Source organism: Haliotis rufescens, unplaced genomic scaffold (assembly GCF_023055435.1).
Source record: "Haliotis rufescens isolate VD_foot unplaced genomic scaffold, xgHalRufe1.0.p SCAF_3, whole genome shotgun sequence".
NCBI lineage: Eukaryota > Metazoa > Mollusca > Gastropoda > Lepetellida > Haliotidae > Haliotis > Haliotis rufescens.
Window position 1 is genome coordinate 6,806,863 of NW_025964001.1, and position 19,617 is coordinate 6,826,479.

Here is a 19,617-nt window from a genome sequence, read left to right on the forward strand (position 1 = left end):
TATCCATCCTATACATGTGACTCCATGGCGTTCTGCGGGTTAACCTATAACGGGAATGAGAGATCCGAGATTCCGATATTGTGCTTGTGCTGAATGGTTTGTTTTCTTCATATAAAACAGAGGAATGAGTTTCAGTTGTGTTTTGTGCTTTTGATTCAACGTGATGTCACATGCCTGAACTTCAGCAGAAAGGAATTACACACATTCCGTTTTCGTTAAACTTTTATACTGCATGTTTCACATTCAACCATACGGAAATGGTCGAAATGGGAGATTCCCTTGGTCATAGTTTATTATGACCGAAGTTTATGACAATGATCTTTATCAAAACAGTTGACGATTGTACCAGTTTACTTTATTTGAACAATGCGTCCCACGGCCAAGCGAACCAGCAGAACAAAATCCTCCATTCGCCTTTGTGAGGAAAAACTGAGCTGTGTTGTGGTAAACGCGGAGGCAGTGTTTACATGTTCAGAGTGCAAAACTGCTCAGTGCGATAAGTGTGAAAAGAGCGTTCATTCAGGAATAAAGTTCGAATTTCACAACAGGCGACGTCTTGAACGACCTTCCCCGGATAAACTCTGTCAGGGTACGGCATCAGGGACGGCATGTGTCAACAGGAATTACGCTGACGTCTGGTGCGAGGACTGTAAACACAGGCTTTGTCTTGATTGTTTTGACAAATCGCATGCCCAAGGAAGAAGGAAGACTCACAAGAAGATATCAGTGAATGAGTACCATCGGAGACAGCTACGCGCGTTACAAGACACGGTGAAGCCACTATCACCAGTGTCAGATAATGACGATTCTTTGACTTACGTTTCATGTCCACAAGATATTAGCTTGGAAGAAAACATGTCCTTTGCTAGTTTTCATTCTGACCACAGCCACCCTAGTTCAGGTGGGAGCATTCCAGATATCTGCCAAGACACAAATGAAGTGAATCTAATGGCAAGAGAAATGGATGCTTTTCTTATGGATGATGGCAGATATACCGAATGTCAAAGTTTTGAATTGGCAAATGACCAGGAAGAACTGCAGGTGATTGCTTGATACCTTTTTGCTATTTATTTCATCATGTTCAATTCTTACAAGTTTTCTTTCTCTTAGACAAGTAAGATGTGGGACGATTCACCCATACATTGATGTATCATGACACATCAAGGTTCTGTATGACTATCGTGTCTATCATGACTATGTTCATGTACAATGATGTAAGGATACAAAATGATATGTTATGCGGTTTTGTGTCATTTCGTATTCCAGTAGTTTTGTTATTCAGTGTATCACCAAAAGTATCCGCATGTGCATGATTGGTATCGTGCCTGTGTTTGCTTATGTTTAATGGAGAACTGGACAATCCCTACCTTGTATATTGTGACAGACTCGTACACAAATGTTGGATAACTTGTGCCTAGCTATGCCTAATGAACTGGATGACTTGTACCAAAAAAAAAAGGCGTATTGGTACAATATTTAAATGACTTTGAAAACTGTTCTTTTCTATTCTTATTTGAAGCAATGACAGGTAAAGGTTATTATCCCAATCACCATAGTCAGTGAAATATGAAATGAATGTTTGAAATGTATAAATGATTGTATGGGGTTTATTAAATTTGGGTCAGCGAAATTTGTGTAGGCATCATCTAGCTTTGTGTACAGGTCATCCAAATAACATATGAATTATCGAAATCAAGTATGAATTGGACAGGAATTTTAGGTAGGATAGCCATTTTCAGTGGGTACGAATCTCCGGTGAATCACTTCTGTTGTAAAACGCTCATTTACTCATCATGCTCATAGTCTGCATAACTGAAAGTACAGTACTCCCACAGGGTTATAGCGAAAACGGCACCTCAGCAAAACATCACAGGGCAAAAACGTCACCGATTGGCGAAAACGGCACCTCGACTTGAGTGAAAATGGCACCTTATTGTTTTTTTTACCTTGGTCAAATAAATGATATTAAACTTACATTGTAACTTGCAAAGGCCAATAATTGTGAGATGTTAAAACAAGTTTACATTAGAAATTAGCCTCTACTCCAACTTTAATCAAACTTAGCTTATACGCAACTCAACCTATTGTGAAAACATAACATGCTTTGACGAAAGATAATAGAAATTAAACTCATGTCGTCTCTTACAAACACAAATAATTGTGAAATAAAACAAATAAGAAATTAGCCCCCTACTCCAATTTACTCACCGACTTTTATTCACTATACGCTTTGAAGTTTTAAGTACCTTTACTCAATTTAAGCTGAAACTGTATTTGAGAGGCCTAACATGGTGCTGTCAGATCACAATTATTCACAATAGCCTTTCCATGTGTTGCATGCGAGAAGAATGTCAGAAGACAACAACATGCTGTATCATGTGATAACTGTGACCAGTGGACCCATCGTGTATGTGGAACCGGACTTTCTGTGGCCCCCGTTATAGAGAAATTTGCCGTACTGACTTCCCTTTCCGCTGTGTGAAATGCGTAGCTCCCGTCATTGAAGAGGTGATCGGTAACTTTGATGTCAGAAGATGCTGAAGAAATGAGAGTACCAAACCTATCGGAAATTCACATTACGGCTTCAGATGTACTCTATACATCAAATACCATGTAAATAAACCATATATATTACTACAAAAATCGTTTTATCGTTATTCAAAATAGAGGTTCCGTTTTCGCCCGACACATAGTAGCCGTTTTCGCCAAATGCGGTGACATTTACGCCAGAGAAATCGGTGACGTTTTGCTGAGGTACCGTTTTAGCCTGCACCCCTCCCACATGTTCAAAGTATTGAGTGCAGGTAAACGTTTTGTCAAATGGCACATGTACTGATGTTGACCGATTAGCAGCGGTAACCATCCCCATGTGCTGCTTCCTATGTATGATTTTAGTATTGACTTTTCGCTACTCAGAGCTACAGGCTGTTTCATACTGTCATAGTGTTTGCTTAATAGATCCCCGATCCAAATCTGCATCACATTTTATATGCAAGTGTACATGGTACAATATTTAAATGATATTAAACACTGTTCTTTTCTATTCTTATTTGAAGCAATGACAGGTAAAGGTTATTATCCTAATCACCATAGTCAGTGAAATATGAAATGAATGTTTGAAATGTATAAATGATTGTATGGGGTTTATTAAATTTGGGTCAGCGAAATTTGTGTAGGCATCATCTAGCTTCGTGTACGGGTCATCCAAATAACATATGAATTCTCTAAATTAAGTATGAATTGGACAGGAATTTTAGGTAGGATAGCCATTTTCAGTGGGTACGAATCTCCGGTGAATCACTTCTGTTGTAAAACGCTCATTTACTCATCATGCTCGTAGTCTGCATAACTGAAAGTACAGTACTCCTACATGTTCAAAGTATTGAGTGCAGGTAAACGTTATGTCAAATGGCACATGTACCATGTGTACTGATGTAGACCTATTAGCAGCGGTAACCATCCCCCATGTGCTGCTCCCTGTGTATGATTTTAGTATTGACAATTCGCTACTCAGAGCTACAGGCTGTTTCATACTGTCATAGTGATTTCCTAATAGATCCCCAATCCAAATCTGCATCGCACTTTATATGCAAGTGTACAACATTATTGTAGCAGGGCGTGGACAGATGACATCCTTACCTTGTCAGCTTGCTGACGGGGTTAACCTCTTTGGTCATGTGGACAAGGCGTGGACAATAGCGGCCATTAAATTTCCGAGTCCCATGATGGGATTCGAACCACGGACCTTCTGATCAGAAGTCGGACGTCTTGTCCACATGACCAAAGAGGTTAACCCCGTCAGCAAGCTGACAAGGTAAGGATGTCATCTGTGGGATGACTCCAGGCCCTGCTAAATTATACACATGAAAATAATTGCTTTTTGAAATCACCTGATATACCAAGCATTAAAAAAATGATATTGTGATACTTATCGTTGAAAGATAATGCTACCTGACCTATGACACAAATTGTGTTGTTATGTGTAGAATAAAACAAGTCAGAAGGGTTTAAGAGATTTGAGACCTGTTTCCAAGATTTTATCCCGAGGACGAGGGTTTTAAATCTCATAAAAAGCCTTTGATTTTATCCTACACGTAACAACATATTTTGTATCATAGGTCAAGGAGCATGCACCTCAATTTACTGGTAATACCGTGCACCCTTACATAGTTACAAGCTAAGCAAAAAACTGTCAAAACTAAAACTGTGTAATGCTAGTGGCAAAGTATGTTATTCCATATCAGTTATGCCCAGTGAAGATCCAGGTAAGAATAGGTCTTCAGCAACCCTTGCTTGTCTTAAAAGGCGACTATGCTTGTTGTTAGAGGTGACTGACAGGATCAGGTGGACAGGCTTGCTGACATGGTTGTTGCATGTAGTTGTATCCCAATTTTGTGTTCGATTCTCATGACATCAATCACTGGATTGTCTGGTCCAGACTCGATTTTTTACAGACCGCCATCATAATGCTGTGATACTGCTGAATGTTGCGTTATATAACAAACAAACAAACAATATAAGTTAGATCAGTACAAGAAATTGATATAAAAACATATGAAAAATGTAAACATGGTGAACAATTTTTCTCATCCTTTATTCGCAGGTGACTTCCGAAGAAGAATTTATGGAGAAGCTGAGCTGCAACAAAGATGCAATGGTGAAGATTATTTCCATCTTTGGTAACACAGGGGATGGGAAATCCTATACTCTCAATCATACCTTTTTTGGTGGTAAGGAGGTTTTCCAGACATCACCGGAACAAGAGTCATGTACTGTGGGTGTGTGGGCAGCTCACGACCCCGTCAACAACACGCTTGTGATTGACACCGAGGGCTTGCTGGGGGTGACCAGCAACCAGAATCAGAGGACCAGACTGCTCTTGAAGATTCTTGCCATCTCGGACATTGTGATATATCGCACTCGGGCTGAGAGGCTGCATGTAGATATGTTGAACTTCCTTAGTGATGCATCAAAGGCTTACTTGAAGCACTTTTCAGCTGAACTGCGGGCAGCAACACAACGTTACAACCTGTCCGTCTCCAACATTGGGCCAGCTGTGATAATATTCCATGAGACTTTACACACCGACGTCCTGCAGCTTAGAGGAGGGAAGGAAGGTGAGATAGTAGCAGTAGCTGCTGCTGCTGCTGTCAGCCATTTACACAGATGCATGTCTTGATGGGAAACTGTAAAAATCACACACATCCACTTACAAATATGCACCATATGGAACATAACAATTATTACAGCATTGGAAATTAGCACTTGTTCTATAGTCCTTGCCAAACTGCCCAATAGTTAGGGTATCATAAGGACTAGTAGAAATTTGCCATTTTTTAGGGTGATATCATTATCATGATTATAAGGACTAGTGAACTAAAAATGTTAGTTTCTATCGCTGTGTTATCCTATTGTAATCTACCATTGGTCTATTTTCAAGAGCTAATGGCTGATATATCCTGGGCTAGGACAACTGTACTGTCACACTTCTGTGTTTCCTTGACCATGGACATTCCTGTTATGACAGACATGATGATTGAAGAGTTTTTAAATGTTGTCCATTTTGCACATGCATGCATACACACACTCAAAATATTATTCATAAACTTTTTATCATGATGATTATCATGAATGATAAAATATTTTAATATATTTATATTTTCATGATAAACATGGTAAGTCAGTATTGCTGTTTATGACAGGAATAACACCAGAAGACTTGATACGAGGAAAGTTCAAGAAGTCCGAGTGCACAATAGATGCTTTCAGCAGCCTGCACTATGTGGGCACAAGGACTATGAATCCTCCAACAGACTTCAAACCTCTACAGAAAGCAGTAAAGGACCTGCTAGCCAACAATACTGTGAGGACAGCTAGGAGGCCTGCTGTGGTCTTCCAAAGTCTTAAGGTGGGAGTCATCTTGTGTGCTGGGCCCCGTTTCACAAAGCGTTCTTAGCGCTATGATTGTCGTAAGTCAGTGTTAAAGAATGGGAGTTACGATCGACTTAGCGCTAAGATCGCTTTGTGGAACGGGGCCCTGGATGTTTGTTGCTGAGGCCACACTTTCTTTTATTTATTAGCCAATTTCTGGTCTCCCCCGCCGTGATATTGCTGGAATATTGCTAAAAGCGGCGTAAAACCGTACTCACTCACTTACTCACTCACTCACTCTTTTATTTATTCGGATTTTACCCACGTGAGACTAAATTATGATTGGGAAATAAGATAAGGATAGGAAACAGGAAACAGGAAACAGAAAACAGATGTAATAAAACATGATAAAAATCAAACATACCAGTAACCATGGTAACGTTTCAAATGAAATACAATGAAGTGATGCCTCAATACACAGTGATGGAAAAGGATCTATCCATAGCTAACTCACAATTAAATGACTTTTCTTGACAAAGAAATCATTTTTTGTTTTTCTGAGCATGGTTAGATTAAAGTACTTTAGGAAAATATCTTATCTCAAAGTGCTTTCACATGTTTAGGTTTTGTAATTTTGTAACTTCATTTGACATTCAGAAATCTTTCTTTCAGCCTATCATCTGAATTAGCACAGCTTTAACTCGTATACTTTCTGTTAGTGGTGTCCTGGAATTATGTTTATTCATCATGTTAATAGGGGCGGTCGGGTAGCCTAGTGGTTAAAGCGTTCGCTCGTCATGCTGAAGACCCGGGTTCGATTCCCGACATGGGTACAATGTGTGAAGCCGATTTCCGGTGTCCTCCGCCGTGATATTGCTGGAATATTGCTAAAAGCGGCGTAAAACCATACTCACTCACTCATGTTAATAATATTTCCTTTTCAGTGTCTTAATGAGAAATTCAGTGGCGACATTGATAAGCCAGTGCCCAATACATTCCCGGACCAGTATTTTACCTGCACTGCTAAGTGCAAGGCCTGTGGGTGAGTATGTACAATGTGTGTCCAAGATGTTACAAGCCGAAGCACAGATATACTCATGATAAATATCATGCATGTCGACCCATGCATCTAAATTCGAATAATGATATTGTAGCCAGTTTTGAGTTTATTATCTTATAATGTGTATAATATCTATATGACGAATCTCCTTTTGTCATGGATGCTGTGTTGCATCATTTTCAAGGAAGGCTTCTGAGCTATTTCAACTTGTATTCTGTAAACTTGGGCAGGTTTGAGATCCTTCAGAGATCTTACTATTCATTTTCATACCCAAGAAACAAGATATTATTAATATGATACATGTGTCCTTTTGTACCAATATAGGGGCGGTCGGGTAGCCTAGTGGTTAAAGCGTTAGCTCGTCATGCCGACGACCCGGGTTCGATTCCTGACATGGGTACAATGTGTGAAGCCCTTCTCTGGTGTACCCCACTGTGATATTGCTGGAATATTGCTAAAAGCGGCATAAAACTATACTCACTCACTCACTCACTCACTCACTCACTCACTCACTCACTCACTCACTCACTCACTCACTCACTCACTCACTCACTCACTTGTTCCAATATGTGACACCTCACATGTGATATGGGGAGGGGGGAGGTGTTAGTCATGAAAAAATGACAATCAAAAATGTTTATAATTTATTAGCATGATTAGGGCCTGGTAATGTATTATAGGGTGTGGAGGGGCATATAAAAAGTGTTACATGTCGTCATGCTTCAGCAAAATATACAGACCTAAGACCAATTCCACTGTCACACTCATAATATATGACAAGGCCCTAATGTTTCCAGCATTCATGGACTCAGTCGTGGTATCAGTATCCAAAGGTCCCTCATTTGTAGTTGAACATAAAGCCAACCCTGCTTGATGCCCTTTAGGAGAGAAGCGGGGCGGTCGGGTAGCCTAGTGGTTAAAGCCTTCGCTCATCACGCCGAAGACCTGGGCTCGAATCCCGACATGGGTACAATGTGTGAAGCCCATTTCTGGTGTCCCCCGCAGTGATATTGCTGGAATATTGCTAAAAGCGGCGTAAAACCAAACTCACTCACTCACTCATTAGGAGAGTAGCAGGTCGTAGGATCCTTGATGTGTCAGCTTCATAAGTTGTGGAGACCCTTGAAGATTCCGGGGTAGAATAGGTCTTCAGCTACCCATGCTTGCCATAAAAGGTGACTCTGCTTGTCGTAAAAGGCGACTAACGGGATCGGGTGGTCAGGCTCACAGACTTGGTTGATGCATGTCATCGATCCCAATTGCGTGGATCGATGCTCATGATATTAATCACTGGATTGTCTGGTCCAAACTCGATTATTTACAGACCGCCGTCATATAGCTGGAATATTGCTGAGTGCGGCGTTAAACAACAAACCAACCAACCTGAGCTAGTAATACTGCCTGTTCCAGGTCTCGCTGTATGCGGAGCATGAACCATGATGTGGATGAGTTCCAGCATCAGACAGAGGAGAACAAACACTGTCAGTATCAGCATCAGTATGGCAACAAGATCTACCTGTGCAAGGTGAGCAGGCTATGTCATACTTGTCTGAACTCTGGTAGGTGAGGTGAGAGGTAGAATGGGGTTTAATGTCATGTTCAAGATTGTTACACTTATATAGCGACGTGCATGCACATGTGTGTGTGGCTGCTTGTACTAGACCGGACTGATGCCGATTTATAGTCCTAGCCCACTGAGATACCATTCCTCAGTTGAACATGAATCCCCACCCAGACACATTATCCTTGTTTTAGCCCCTTAATGCTGAGTGCTTTTGGTATGACACGGCTGGGGATCGAACCCCGGACCTTCCGCTCTGGGGGCGGACGCTCTACTGCTAGACCACGGCGGCGGATTACGAGGTGGGGATTTGGGGGCAAGTCCCAGTAGCTGATGCTTGTCTTAACACCAGCTAATGTGGATTGGGAGGTTGCAATGTGTGAGCTGTCATCGTGCACTGGTAGGCAGTGTCCCCAGTATCTCAGTATCTCATGCTTGTGTTAAAGCCAGCTAATGTGGATTGGGTGGTTATGATGTGTGAGCTGTCATCGTGCCCTGGTAGGCAGTTTCCCCAGTATCTCAGTATCTCATGCTTGTGTTAAAGCCAGCTAATGTGGATTGGGTGGTTATGATGTGTGAGCTGTCATCGTGCCCTGGTAGGCAGTATCTCAGTATCTCATGCTTGTGTTAAAGCCAGCTAATGTGGATTGGGAGGTTGCAATGTGTGAGCTGTCATCGTGCCCTGGTAGGCAGTGTCCCCAGTATCTCAGTATCTCATGCTTGTGTTAAAGCCAGCTAATGTGGATTGGGTGGTTATGATGTGTGAGCTGTCATCGTGCCCTGGTAGGTAGTGTCCCCAGTATCTCAGTATCTCATGCTTGTGTTAAAGCCAGCTAATGTGGATTGGGAGGTTGCAATGTGTGAGCTGTCATCGTGCCCTGGTAGGCAGTGTCCCCAGTATTTCAGTATCTCATGCTTGTGTTAAAGCCAGCTAATGTGGATTGGGAGGTTGCAATGTGTGAGCTGTCATCGTGCCCTGGTAGGCAGTGTCCCCAGTATCTCAGTATCTCATGCTTGTGTTAAAGCCAGCTTATGTGGATTGGGAGGTTATGATGTGTGAGCTGTCATTGTGCCCTGGTAGGCAGTATCTCAGTATCTCATGCTTGTGTTAAAGCCAGCTAATGTGGATTGGGAGGTTGCAATGTGTGAGCTGTCATCGTGCCCTGGTAGGCAGTGTCCCCAGTATCTCAGTATCTCATGCTTGTGTTAAAGCCAGCTAATGTGGATTGGGAGGTTGCAATGTGTGAGCTGTCATCGTGCCCTGGTAGGCAGTGTCCCCAGTATCTCAGTGTCTCATGCTTGTGTTAAAGCCAACTAATGTGGATTGGGAGGTTGCAATGTGTGAGCTGTCATCGTGCCCCGGTAGGCAGTGTCCCCAGTATCTCAGTATCTCATGCTTGTGTTAAAGCCAACTAATGTGGATTGGGTGGTTATGATGTGTGAGCTGTTATCGTGCCCTGGTAGGCAGTGTCCCCAGTATCTCAGTATCTCATGCTTGTGGTAAAGCCAACATATGTGGATTGGGTGGCTATGATGTGTGAGCTGTCATCGTGCCCTGGTAGGCAGTGTCCCCAGTATCTCAGTATCTCACGCTTGTGTTAAAGCCAGCTAATGTGGATTGGGAGGTTGCAATGTGTGAGCTGTCATCGTGCACTGGTAGGCAGTGTCCCCAGTATCTCAGTATCTCATGCTTGTGGTAAAGCCAACATATGTGGATTGGGTGGCTATGATGTGTGAGCTGTCATCGTGCCCTGGTAGGCAGTGTCCCCAGTATCTCAGTATCTCACGCTTGTGTTAAAGCCAGCTAATGTGGATTGGGAGGTTGCAATGTGTGAGCTGTCATCGTGCCCTGGTAGGCAGTTTCCCCAGTATCTCAGTATCTCATGCTTGTGTTAAAGCCAGCTAATGTGGATTGGGAGGTTGCAATGTGTGAGCTGTCATCGTGCCCTGGTAGGCAGTGTCCCCAGTATCTCAGTGTCTCATGCTTGTGTTAAAGCCAACTAATGTGGATTGGGAGGTTGCAATGTGTGAGCTGTCATCGTGCCCTGGTAGGCAGTGTCCCCAGTATCTCAGTATCTCATGCTTGTGTTAAAGCCAACTAATGTGGATTGGGTGGTTATGATGTGTGAGCTGTTATCGTGCCCTGGTAGGCAGTGTCCCCAGTATCTCAGTATCTCATGCTTGTGGTAAAGCCAGCTGATGTGGATTGGGAGGTTATGATGTGTGAGCTGTCATCGTGCCCTGGTAGGCAGTGTCCCCAGTATCTCAGTATCTCATGCTTGTGTTAAAGCCAACTAATGTGGATTGGGTGGCTATGATGTGTGAGCTGTCATTGTAAATAGGTCCCCTCTGTCCTCTCATAAGATTAGGGACAGGCATTGATTGTGACTCTTCTTCAATGGAGTGCCTGGCCAACATTTATTTGTTTATAGGCTGCAGTGATATAGCTGGAATATTGCTGTCACACACTATCTTTGCTTGAGCTCTCTGACGTGACCCGTAATGGTATGTCCTCAGATCTTTCTTTAGCGATAGCGAGAACTAAGATCTGATTTTAATGAGATTGTTGGAAAGTTGTCTTTAGAAAATCAGTAGAAAGTCTCTGAATGAAAATAACAGCTATATTTGCTACATCTGTATACTATCCAGGTCATCTTCCTCAGGCAAGGGAGTTAACTGACTTTAAAAGTCCAGTTTTCACCCTTGCCGAAATGGCTGGAGTTATGGAGTTATATTTTGGCTGCACTATGCATAGCCCAATCAAAATCCTGTAACAATATGTCAACTGCCGTGCCAAATTTGTTTGATTGCAGGATTTGCAGAGCATGTGTACTGTCAGTTTTTTGTCGACACATATATTCCAAATCTTTTCATGTTTTTCATGAAGGCTCTCAAGTGATATGATGCATCGTAAATGGAATCTGAATGGTCAGTAGGGGGATCATAGAAGGGACACAACCGGTAATAGCAGGTGGCGCTACGATCACGCAAGGACATTTCAGCCTATTTTTGCAAGGGTGGAAACTGCACTTTTACAGTCAGTTAACTCCCTTGCCCGGAAGATGTATCCTGGTAGACCATACCCATTTTATATGATTTAAGCTGAGTTTCTTCATACTTGCCATACTTGCATTTGTGCCAAGTTTTGAAATAAATATAATCATCTATTTACCATGTTTACAGAAATGTATGCATGCTAAAGGACAACGGAAGGTGGTTGTGCCCAAAACCTCATCCTCAGGAGACAACACGTGGGTTGGTTTGGGGAGATACATCTGGTCAGGGTAAGCTCCTACTGATAGTTAATGCACCCCTCATGCTTGATTCTCCCTGCAGTGTTCTATTCTACAACAAATAACTCCCACTCGTCGGATGTTAGTAAGAAGTACACGCTTTAAAAATATTTACCATAGCAGCTGTATTAAAAAAAAACCTATTTGTAGCCATTACTGAGTTTTTTTTGTTCAAAATGTTATGAAATTTGGTATTCATTTTGCAGGGAATTCCAGTCATAAGTTCAGTGTCTTTGCATTTTAAACATTTTTTAGACCTTGTATTTACCATGTTTTTCAACTGTCTCAAAATGCATATATTCTTGTACAATTCTCTGAAATTATCAGACTGAAGAAGCTGATCTTTGGCATACACATTTCTTATGATGACATATTTTATTCATTTGACTTTAGTGTTAGTAGTATAGTATTCAGTATTTATGTGGAAAATATTTAACTATCAATGCTGACAGCAATGTTTTTTGTATACTATTGACTATATATCCAGGTGAGCTACAGTGTCATGGCACTGTTTTTTATTCCCATTTATTAATTTCTAATGACAAATACGGCAAATACAAATAATGAATATCGGCATAAATAAATCATGTTTACAGTTCATCTCATTGCCTCCTTGTTGATACAAAAGGAACTATGAGTACTAAGCCATTTACGAATCTTGGAAGCCATTGTTTGTTTGGAAGCGCATGCTATATGTACTTTTGCTTGTTGTGTAGTTATGTATTGGAGTGCCCTAACTGTGGGATCATCTACCGGAGTCGACAGTATTGGTACGGGAACCAGGACGTGGAGGCCATTGTCCTGGCTGAGGTGGCACACATCTGGCCTGAGGTGAGTGAGACTGCTGATGTTACCATCTACATATTTCCTTAGGAAGTTGTGATACTCAGAACTTGTCAGTAGTCATATTTTAACATAACAATCCAATCAAACCACTTTGAGCAAATTTAACTAATGATCGCTTTGCAGCTCTTTTTTTCATTTCATATACTATTTCCTCAAACTCAAGCTTTTTTGTTTTAGACTATTGATGGGGACTGTTTCATTTCTTCAGGGATTTATCTAGGATTCTAAAGGAAGTGCGCTTGGCAGACTTTGGAAAAAATAATTGTTTGTTCAAAATTTGGATTTCTTGCAGTTTTTAAATTCAGAGTGATATTGAAATTTGTTTTTGAGTTTGAATTCATTGCAATGATATAAAACTAAGCATTAAAAGGTTAAAAATTATTAGTTTTTAGTTATGTTACATGAATTGGGAAATTTCTTATTCCAATTTGGGAATTTTTGATGATATTTGCTGCAGACTTTGGGCCAATTATTGGCCTCTGCGCAGGTCTAGGGAATTTATTTTTTTTTACACATATTCTATTCATGGGATCTGTTTTATGTTTTCTAATGTGGGTATTTGGTTGGGCGACTATGCTTGTCGTAAGAGGTGACTAACGGGATCGGGTGGTAAGGCTCACTGACTTGGTTGATGCATGTCATCGTATCCCAATTGAGTGGATCGATGCTCACGATGTCAGTCACTGGATTGTTTGGTCCAGACACTGCTGTCATTTACCTGGAATAATAATGGTGATGGGCAGGCTAGTGGTTAAGGTGTTTGCTCATCATACCAGGCTGCAATGCATGGAGCTCTTTTCTGTGTCCACCACCACAATATGTGAGGACTATTGCTGAAAGCAATTTAAGACCATTCTTCCTCCTCACTCACTCCTGCAATTCCTCTCTTTTCCTCTGTGTGACATAGAGCAACCTTGGATTGGATGGTACCCACAATGCAGCTAGGAAAGTACTGGACAGTCTCAACTACATGGCGGACACCATCGGCAGTGTGAGCGCCAAGCCCACCAAGTATCTCGCTGAGTGGACAGCTGACCAAATAGCCCCGGCATACTGGATCCCTAACTCCAAGATCCTGGTAATCAGTCAAGTTGTATCTTTTCTATATAAGCCCTAGCAACTTCTTTCAGTGGCATTTTGAAGTTGGTGTGATGAAGTAAGACAAGTTCTATGGATGAACAACTTCTTGGATTGGATGGTACCCACAAGCATTTTAATATGCTTAATTTTGAAACTGATTGGATACAATTCTGAAAATTTGATTAATTATTTATTCTTGTAATTAGTGAAGTTGATATTCTTCTCATTTATAGAGAACTGAATGTTTCAACAATTACTGGAATAATGTTAAAAGCAGCGTTAAACCAAACTTGAAAATGATGCAATACAAATCAGAACATTTGATGTGGTATGGCATATGCTTTTATATATTGTCCATTTTAATTTGTGGTAAACATCAGTGTTGGTATATTATCTTCATTCATGTGTTGTAGGCCATCTTCCTGAGGCAAGGGCATTAACTGACTATGAAAGTCCAGTTTCCACCCTTAGTAAACTAGGCTGGAATTTCTGAGCTCGATCGTAGCGCCACCAGTGGCTATGACGCGTTATGTCCCTTCCATGTCCATCCTATTGACCAATCAGAATCCATCTTTTCATATCACCTGCATTTGCTTCAAACAAAATGGTAGCTCCCAGTCAAGACAATTTGATCGCTAATCTAGATCTATATTGTAATAAAAATCACTTGAGCACCTTAAATAAAAAAAATACATGAAAAGATTTGCAGAATAGCTATTGACACCCAGTTGACGGTACACATGCTTTGTTTACGAACCAGATATCTGGTTTATTATACGATTTTGTGTGGACAATGCATTAACTCATTAGTCCAGCCAATATGTAACTCTGGAATTCCAGCCTAGTTTCGGAAATGGAAACTGTACTTTCACAGTCAGTTAACTCACTTGCTTCGGGAAGATGGTTGTAGGTACAATGAAATAGCGTACTAGTACTAGTAATTGTCATACACCAAACAATTAGATGGAATTGCAGCTAATTTTTCTTTGTCTTAGATGCAGTACGCTTGTTCTATCATAATGGCTAATCCATATTTACTTTGCCTTCAATTTACCAATTCCATCCCAGGCATGCGCTAAGTGCGGAGAAGAGTTCACCCACAATGACCAGAAGCACCACTGTCGTGGGTGTGGCCAGGGCTTCTGTGACACCTGCTCCAGCTACAAGCGGCCAGTGCCAGAACGGGGCTGGGGTCTGGAACCAGTCCGTGTCTGTAAAGACTGTCTCCAAGGTAACGGTACAGGTGGGAGCTGTTGCCATCATCCCCTCCCAGCAACTCTGGGAAATGATACAAAACTTGCAGCATGTATAGTTTACAGGATCAAGATTAGTTATTTGGCACTCAGTCTGTCACAATAACCAAGCCTTTGATGTGTTTATAGGCAGTTAGTAATTGCTGGAAGAACATGAAGACATCTGATGAAGTGGCAAGAAGTGGCCCTGAAACACCGTTACAAAAAATAAAGAAGTTATTATCCATAACCATTTCATGTCTTCATAGTAACAATGACAGCGTCCCTGGCCGCGTCATACCAAAAGATGTTAAGAGATGGTACTTGTTGGGATCCAATGATCATTGTACATGATATGGCATCCCATGAAGATCTCATTCAGAACTGGGCCCCGTTCCTCAAAACGATATTAGTTCTACGATGATTGTAAGCCTATGTTAAAGTATGGGACTTATGATCACCTTAACGCTAAGTTAGCTTTGGGGAACGGGGCCCTGGTCTTCAGCAAACCATGCTTGTCTCCCCCTGTGAAGGTCCAGTTAGAATTGGCCTTCAGCAACCCTTAGTTGTCGTAAGGGGTGACTTATATGATTGGGTGGTCAGGCTTGCTGACTTGCTTGATGGATGTCATCATATCCCAATTGTGTAGAATGATTCTCATGATGTCAATCACTGGATTATCTGTCCTAGACTTGATTATACACAGACTGCCATCATTTACCTGGAATAATATTAAGGTAACAACAAACAAATATATCATGATGTGGCTGTCTGTTCCAGGTGAAGCCAAGGAAGGGGAGGCGCCCGTGACTGCTCGCAAAGTTGGCGAAGTTGTCACTTCTACCCTAGGAGCTGTAGCCTCAGCCATTGACTACCCTATAGGTGAGGCCATATTTAGTGGAGAATTGAACGATCAGCCTGATAATGTTGAGATTTCAAATTTAAACGGCATGAGGACCATCTGGAGCATTTTCATGTTTTAATCAACTATTCATAGGACAATTTTATCTCATTGCTGCCAAAGATAAAGAATATTGCATTGAAATCATACCATCTTCACAGAAGAAAATCCAATTGCTACAAATCTTTGATTGTACATTGTGAGCAACAATGCCTTGGCACTATTCCTCTTCATGATGACTTACTTTGGAAGAACCTTAGTTGGATAACAATCGATCAAACAGTCTGAAATCTTGGTATTGACCCCATTGGCAATATCCCGTCCACAGCTCATTTCAAAAGCGAAAACGGCAAGCACCTCTAGATTTTCATTTGTCTCTAACTAACTCCTGACCCTCTATGTTATATACAGACCATATGACTGCTCCATGTTTTCTTTCCAATGGAGAATGTTAGTATCCCTACAGTAAACTATAAATAGATAACTCCATATCCATCGGCGTGAGACCGCCTCAGTGGCCTAGTGGTAGAGCATCTGCATGGAGATCGGAAGCTGGGGGTTAGATCCCTAGCCACATCATACCAAAAGATGTTAAAAGATGGTACTTGTTGTTATTCTGCTTGACGCTCGGTGTTAAGGGTCTAAAACAAGGACAGCTTGGCTCAGAACCAGTATACTATGTCTGCGTAGGGTATTCAAGTTAAACTGTGGCATGGTATCTCAGTGGGCTAGCACTATAAAATCGGCATCAAGTCCGGACTTGCACAAGCAGACATATAGACAGACAAACAGACAGACAGACAGACAAACAGACAGACAGACAGACAGACAGACCTCACCATTTCACCTCACCGCACCACTCACTCTTTCACTTTTTACTGCCAGGCATGCTGAAGGACTCTGCTCGGCCTGCGTACTGGATCCCGGATGAAGAGATATCCCAGTGCTATGTGTGTTCCACTGAGTTCAGCTACAAGGTGGCCAAGCACCACTGTCGGGCGTGTGGACAGGGTGTGTGTGGGAACTGTTCCCCAGCCAAACTCCCCGTTCCCTCCCGAGGCTGGGACTATCCAGTCCGAGTCTGCCTCAAGTGTGAGAAGAAGAAGGACAAGCTGTGATGGTTTTGACCACCATTTCGTAACGCTTGTGACAGCATGGTGCTATATCCATGAGTGAAAGACTTAAAATTCTACAATCTTTTAAATCAGGTTTAAGTTCTTGCTACCAATAAACAAATATCCTATTACGGACATCTCATTACGAGTCACATCAGAACAACCTTTCATTCGACCAATCAGAGTGTTGCTTACCAGATAAGGAAAGTGACAGTTGGAATGTGTTTTCTAAATCATGCAACCTCGAAAAGGTTAACACGAGGCATTACAAATGACTGATATATACAGAATCAGTCGTTTGGAATATCTTGAGTTCACCATTCCTTTCCAGAATTCCAGAATTATCTTTTGTTCAGTTTTCAAATTTTGAATATAATTTTTTCAAAGCATTTGGAATGAAAGTCGCCAGATTGAAACTAGCACAGTAAATCTTGAGAAAACTGCTTTCTGGCTAATGTTGACTTTTTCATTTCCTATGGTCAGTTAAATTTCGCGGAAGGTCATTATGACATGCCCTGAGATGATATGACCTCAGATCTTTGTGTAGTGGTAGCCAGTATTAAGATCTGATTTAAATGAGATTGAAAATTCTAATGTTAAGCGTATACCATCCATATTTGTGTATAGGAGCAATTCCTTACGTAGCAGCTCCATGATGATGAGGACAGATAATTCTTTTAAAAAGTAATGATAGTAAGGAAATTGTAATTGTGATTAATTACTTTGAAAATTAAATACGTTTGTTAAACAAGTTTACACGGTATTGTATTCAGTATGGTAAATTGACAAAGCGCTCATCAAGCCTTGTCCTTTGAAGATGAACAGTCAACACTGGGGAGGTGCCGTGCCAAATTTTGTGATTGTATTTAAGTACTTTAATGAAATGATGAGTAACTTAAGAATAATGTTTGATTTTATCAACAATCTGTACAGTGTAACCATTCTTACAAATTTTAAATGTTATTGCCACAACCTGATCATCTTCCTGAGGCAAGGGTGTTATCTGACTCTCAGGCTGAACTAGGCTGGAATTTCTGGGCTTGATCGTAGCGCCACCAGTGGCTATTACAAGTTATGTCCCTTCTGTGTCCCCTCCTACTGATCAATCAGATTCCACCTCTGGTGTCTCTTGTATTTGCTTCAAATGAAATGACTGATCCCAGTGAAGACAATCTGATCGATAATCAAGACCTATATTGTAATAAAACAGGTCTTACTTCGTGAAATGCATCAGCTCACATGAGCACCTTGATTAAAAACATGAAAAGATTTGAAAAATGTCTGTTGAAGCTAAGTTGACGGTACACATGCATTGCAAATGCTCCAATCACCCCAAATCTGCACGGCAGTTTACAACCGGATGTTGATTTCATTACACGATTTTGATTGGACGATGCATAGACTTGTTTGTCCAGCCGAAATATAACTCCATAATTCCAGCCTAGTTAGGGTGGAAACTGGACGTTTATAGTCAGTTAACTCCCTTGCCTTGGGAAACTGCAACCTGATATTATTAAGCAAAGATTGGTTGAGTAACTTGTTTACCTGGTAATGGACCACTGATATGAATCACAATGATCTTATTGAATTATTACTAAGGGTTTCAGTAGTGTTCAGGAGACATTAATGGCTCTGCACATGAATATACACCATATTGTCGGACAGCTATGTGTATTGGAGTTCTGATAGAAGGGTTAGAGGGAACATTCATCTATCAGCCAGATATTGCTGACTTCCACAGAGATACAGGTGGTCCAGTCATATGGACCCACCACTGTGCTGAGTTGTCTGCCTTAGCTTTGCCAGGATCAGCTGGTCATGGGTTTGAATACTACTTTTTCACTGATTATGATCTTTGGTCTGTCAGCACTTAATCCGTGGGTTTCACCAAAGTGGTTAATGTCTACAACCTGTGCTACTTTGGTCTTGTCTCACATTAAATTGACACTCTGATTGCATTAACATCAGATCTTTTACACTGATATGGTACCTCTCTGCGTCAAGATCTGGGAAACCTCTAGAGGTCAGATCAGAGTTGAGGGTTCTTATATTCTCGGTTCGTGAGAGAGCATTCAGATTGCCATATCTGATTTCTGTGTCTCAAACAAAATATAATCAAGGCAATCCGAATGTGAAAAAATAATGCAGCATTATGTTGTGGATATTTTGTTTGTCATGTCATTTCTTGGGTGTAGATGCCATGGCGCTCACAAATCATTTGACCCGAGAAGATCCGGTGTAGAATAGGTCTGCAGCAACCCATGCTAGCCGTAAAAGGCGACTATGCTTGTTGTAAGAGGTGACTAACACGATTGGGTGGTCAGGCTGGCTGATTTGGTTGATGCATGTCATCGTTTCCCTACTCCGTGGACCTGTGAAGATCCGGGTTAGAATAGGCCTTCAGCAACCCATGCTTGCCGTAAAAGGCGACTGCTTGTCGTAAGAGGTGACTTATGTGATCGGGTGGTCAGGTTCGCTGACTTGGTTGATGCATGTCATCATCCCAAATCCGTGGATCAATGCTCATAATGTCAATCACTAGATTGTCTGGTCCAGACTCGATTATTTACAGACAGCAGTCATATAGCTGGAATATTGCTGAGTGTGGTGTTAAATAACAAAAAAAAACAAAACCCCAAAACCCCATTTGTGAGCCCC

General features: G+C 41.4%; 1 protein-coding gene across 1 annotated transcript; it reads left to right on the top strand.

Annotated features, from left to right (window-relative positions):
- The first annotated feature begins 258 nt into the window (after positions 1-258).
- Positions 259-18,058, top strand: LOC124131786 (zinc finger FYVE domain-containing protein 1-like). Its single transcript, XM_046495252.2, has 11 exons — positions 259-1,041; positions 4,604-5,117; positions 5,703-5,908; positions 6,816-6,913; positions 8,342-8,456; positions 11,676-11,776; positions 12,502-12,616; positions 13,539-13,709; positions 14,780-14,942; positions 15,724-15,825; positions 16,730-18,058. Exons 1-11 carry the CDS (start codon positions 367-369, stop codon positions 16,960-16,962), a joined length of 2,493 nt encoding a protein of 830 aa, XP_046351208.1. The 5' UTR covers positions 259-366; the 3' UTR covers positions 16,963-18,058.
- Positions 18,059-19,617: the final 1,559 nt, after the last annotated feature.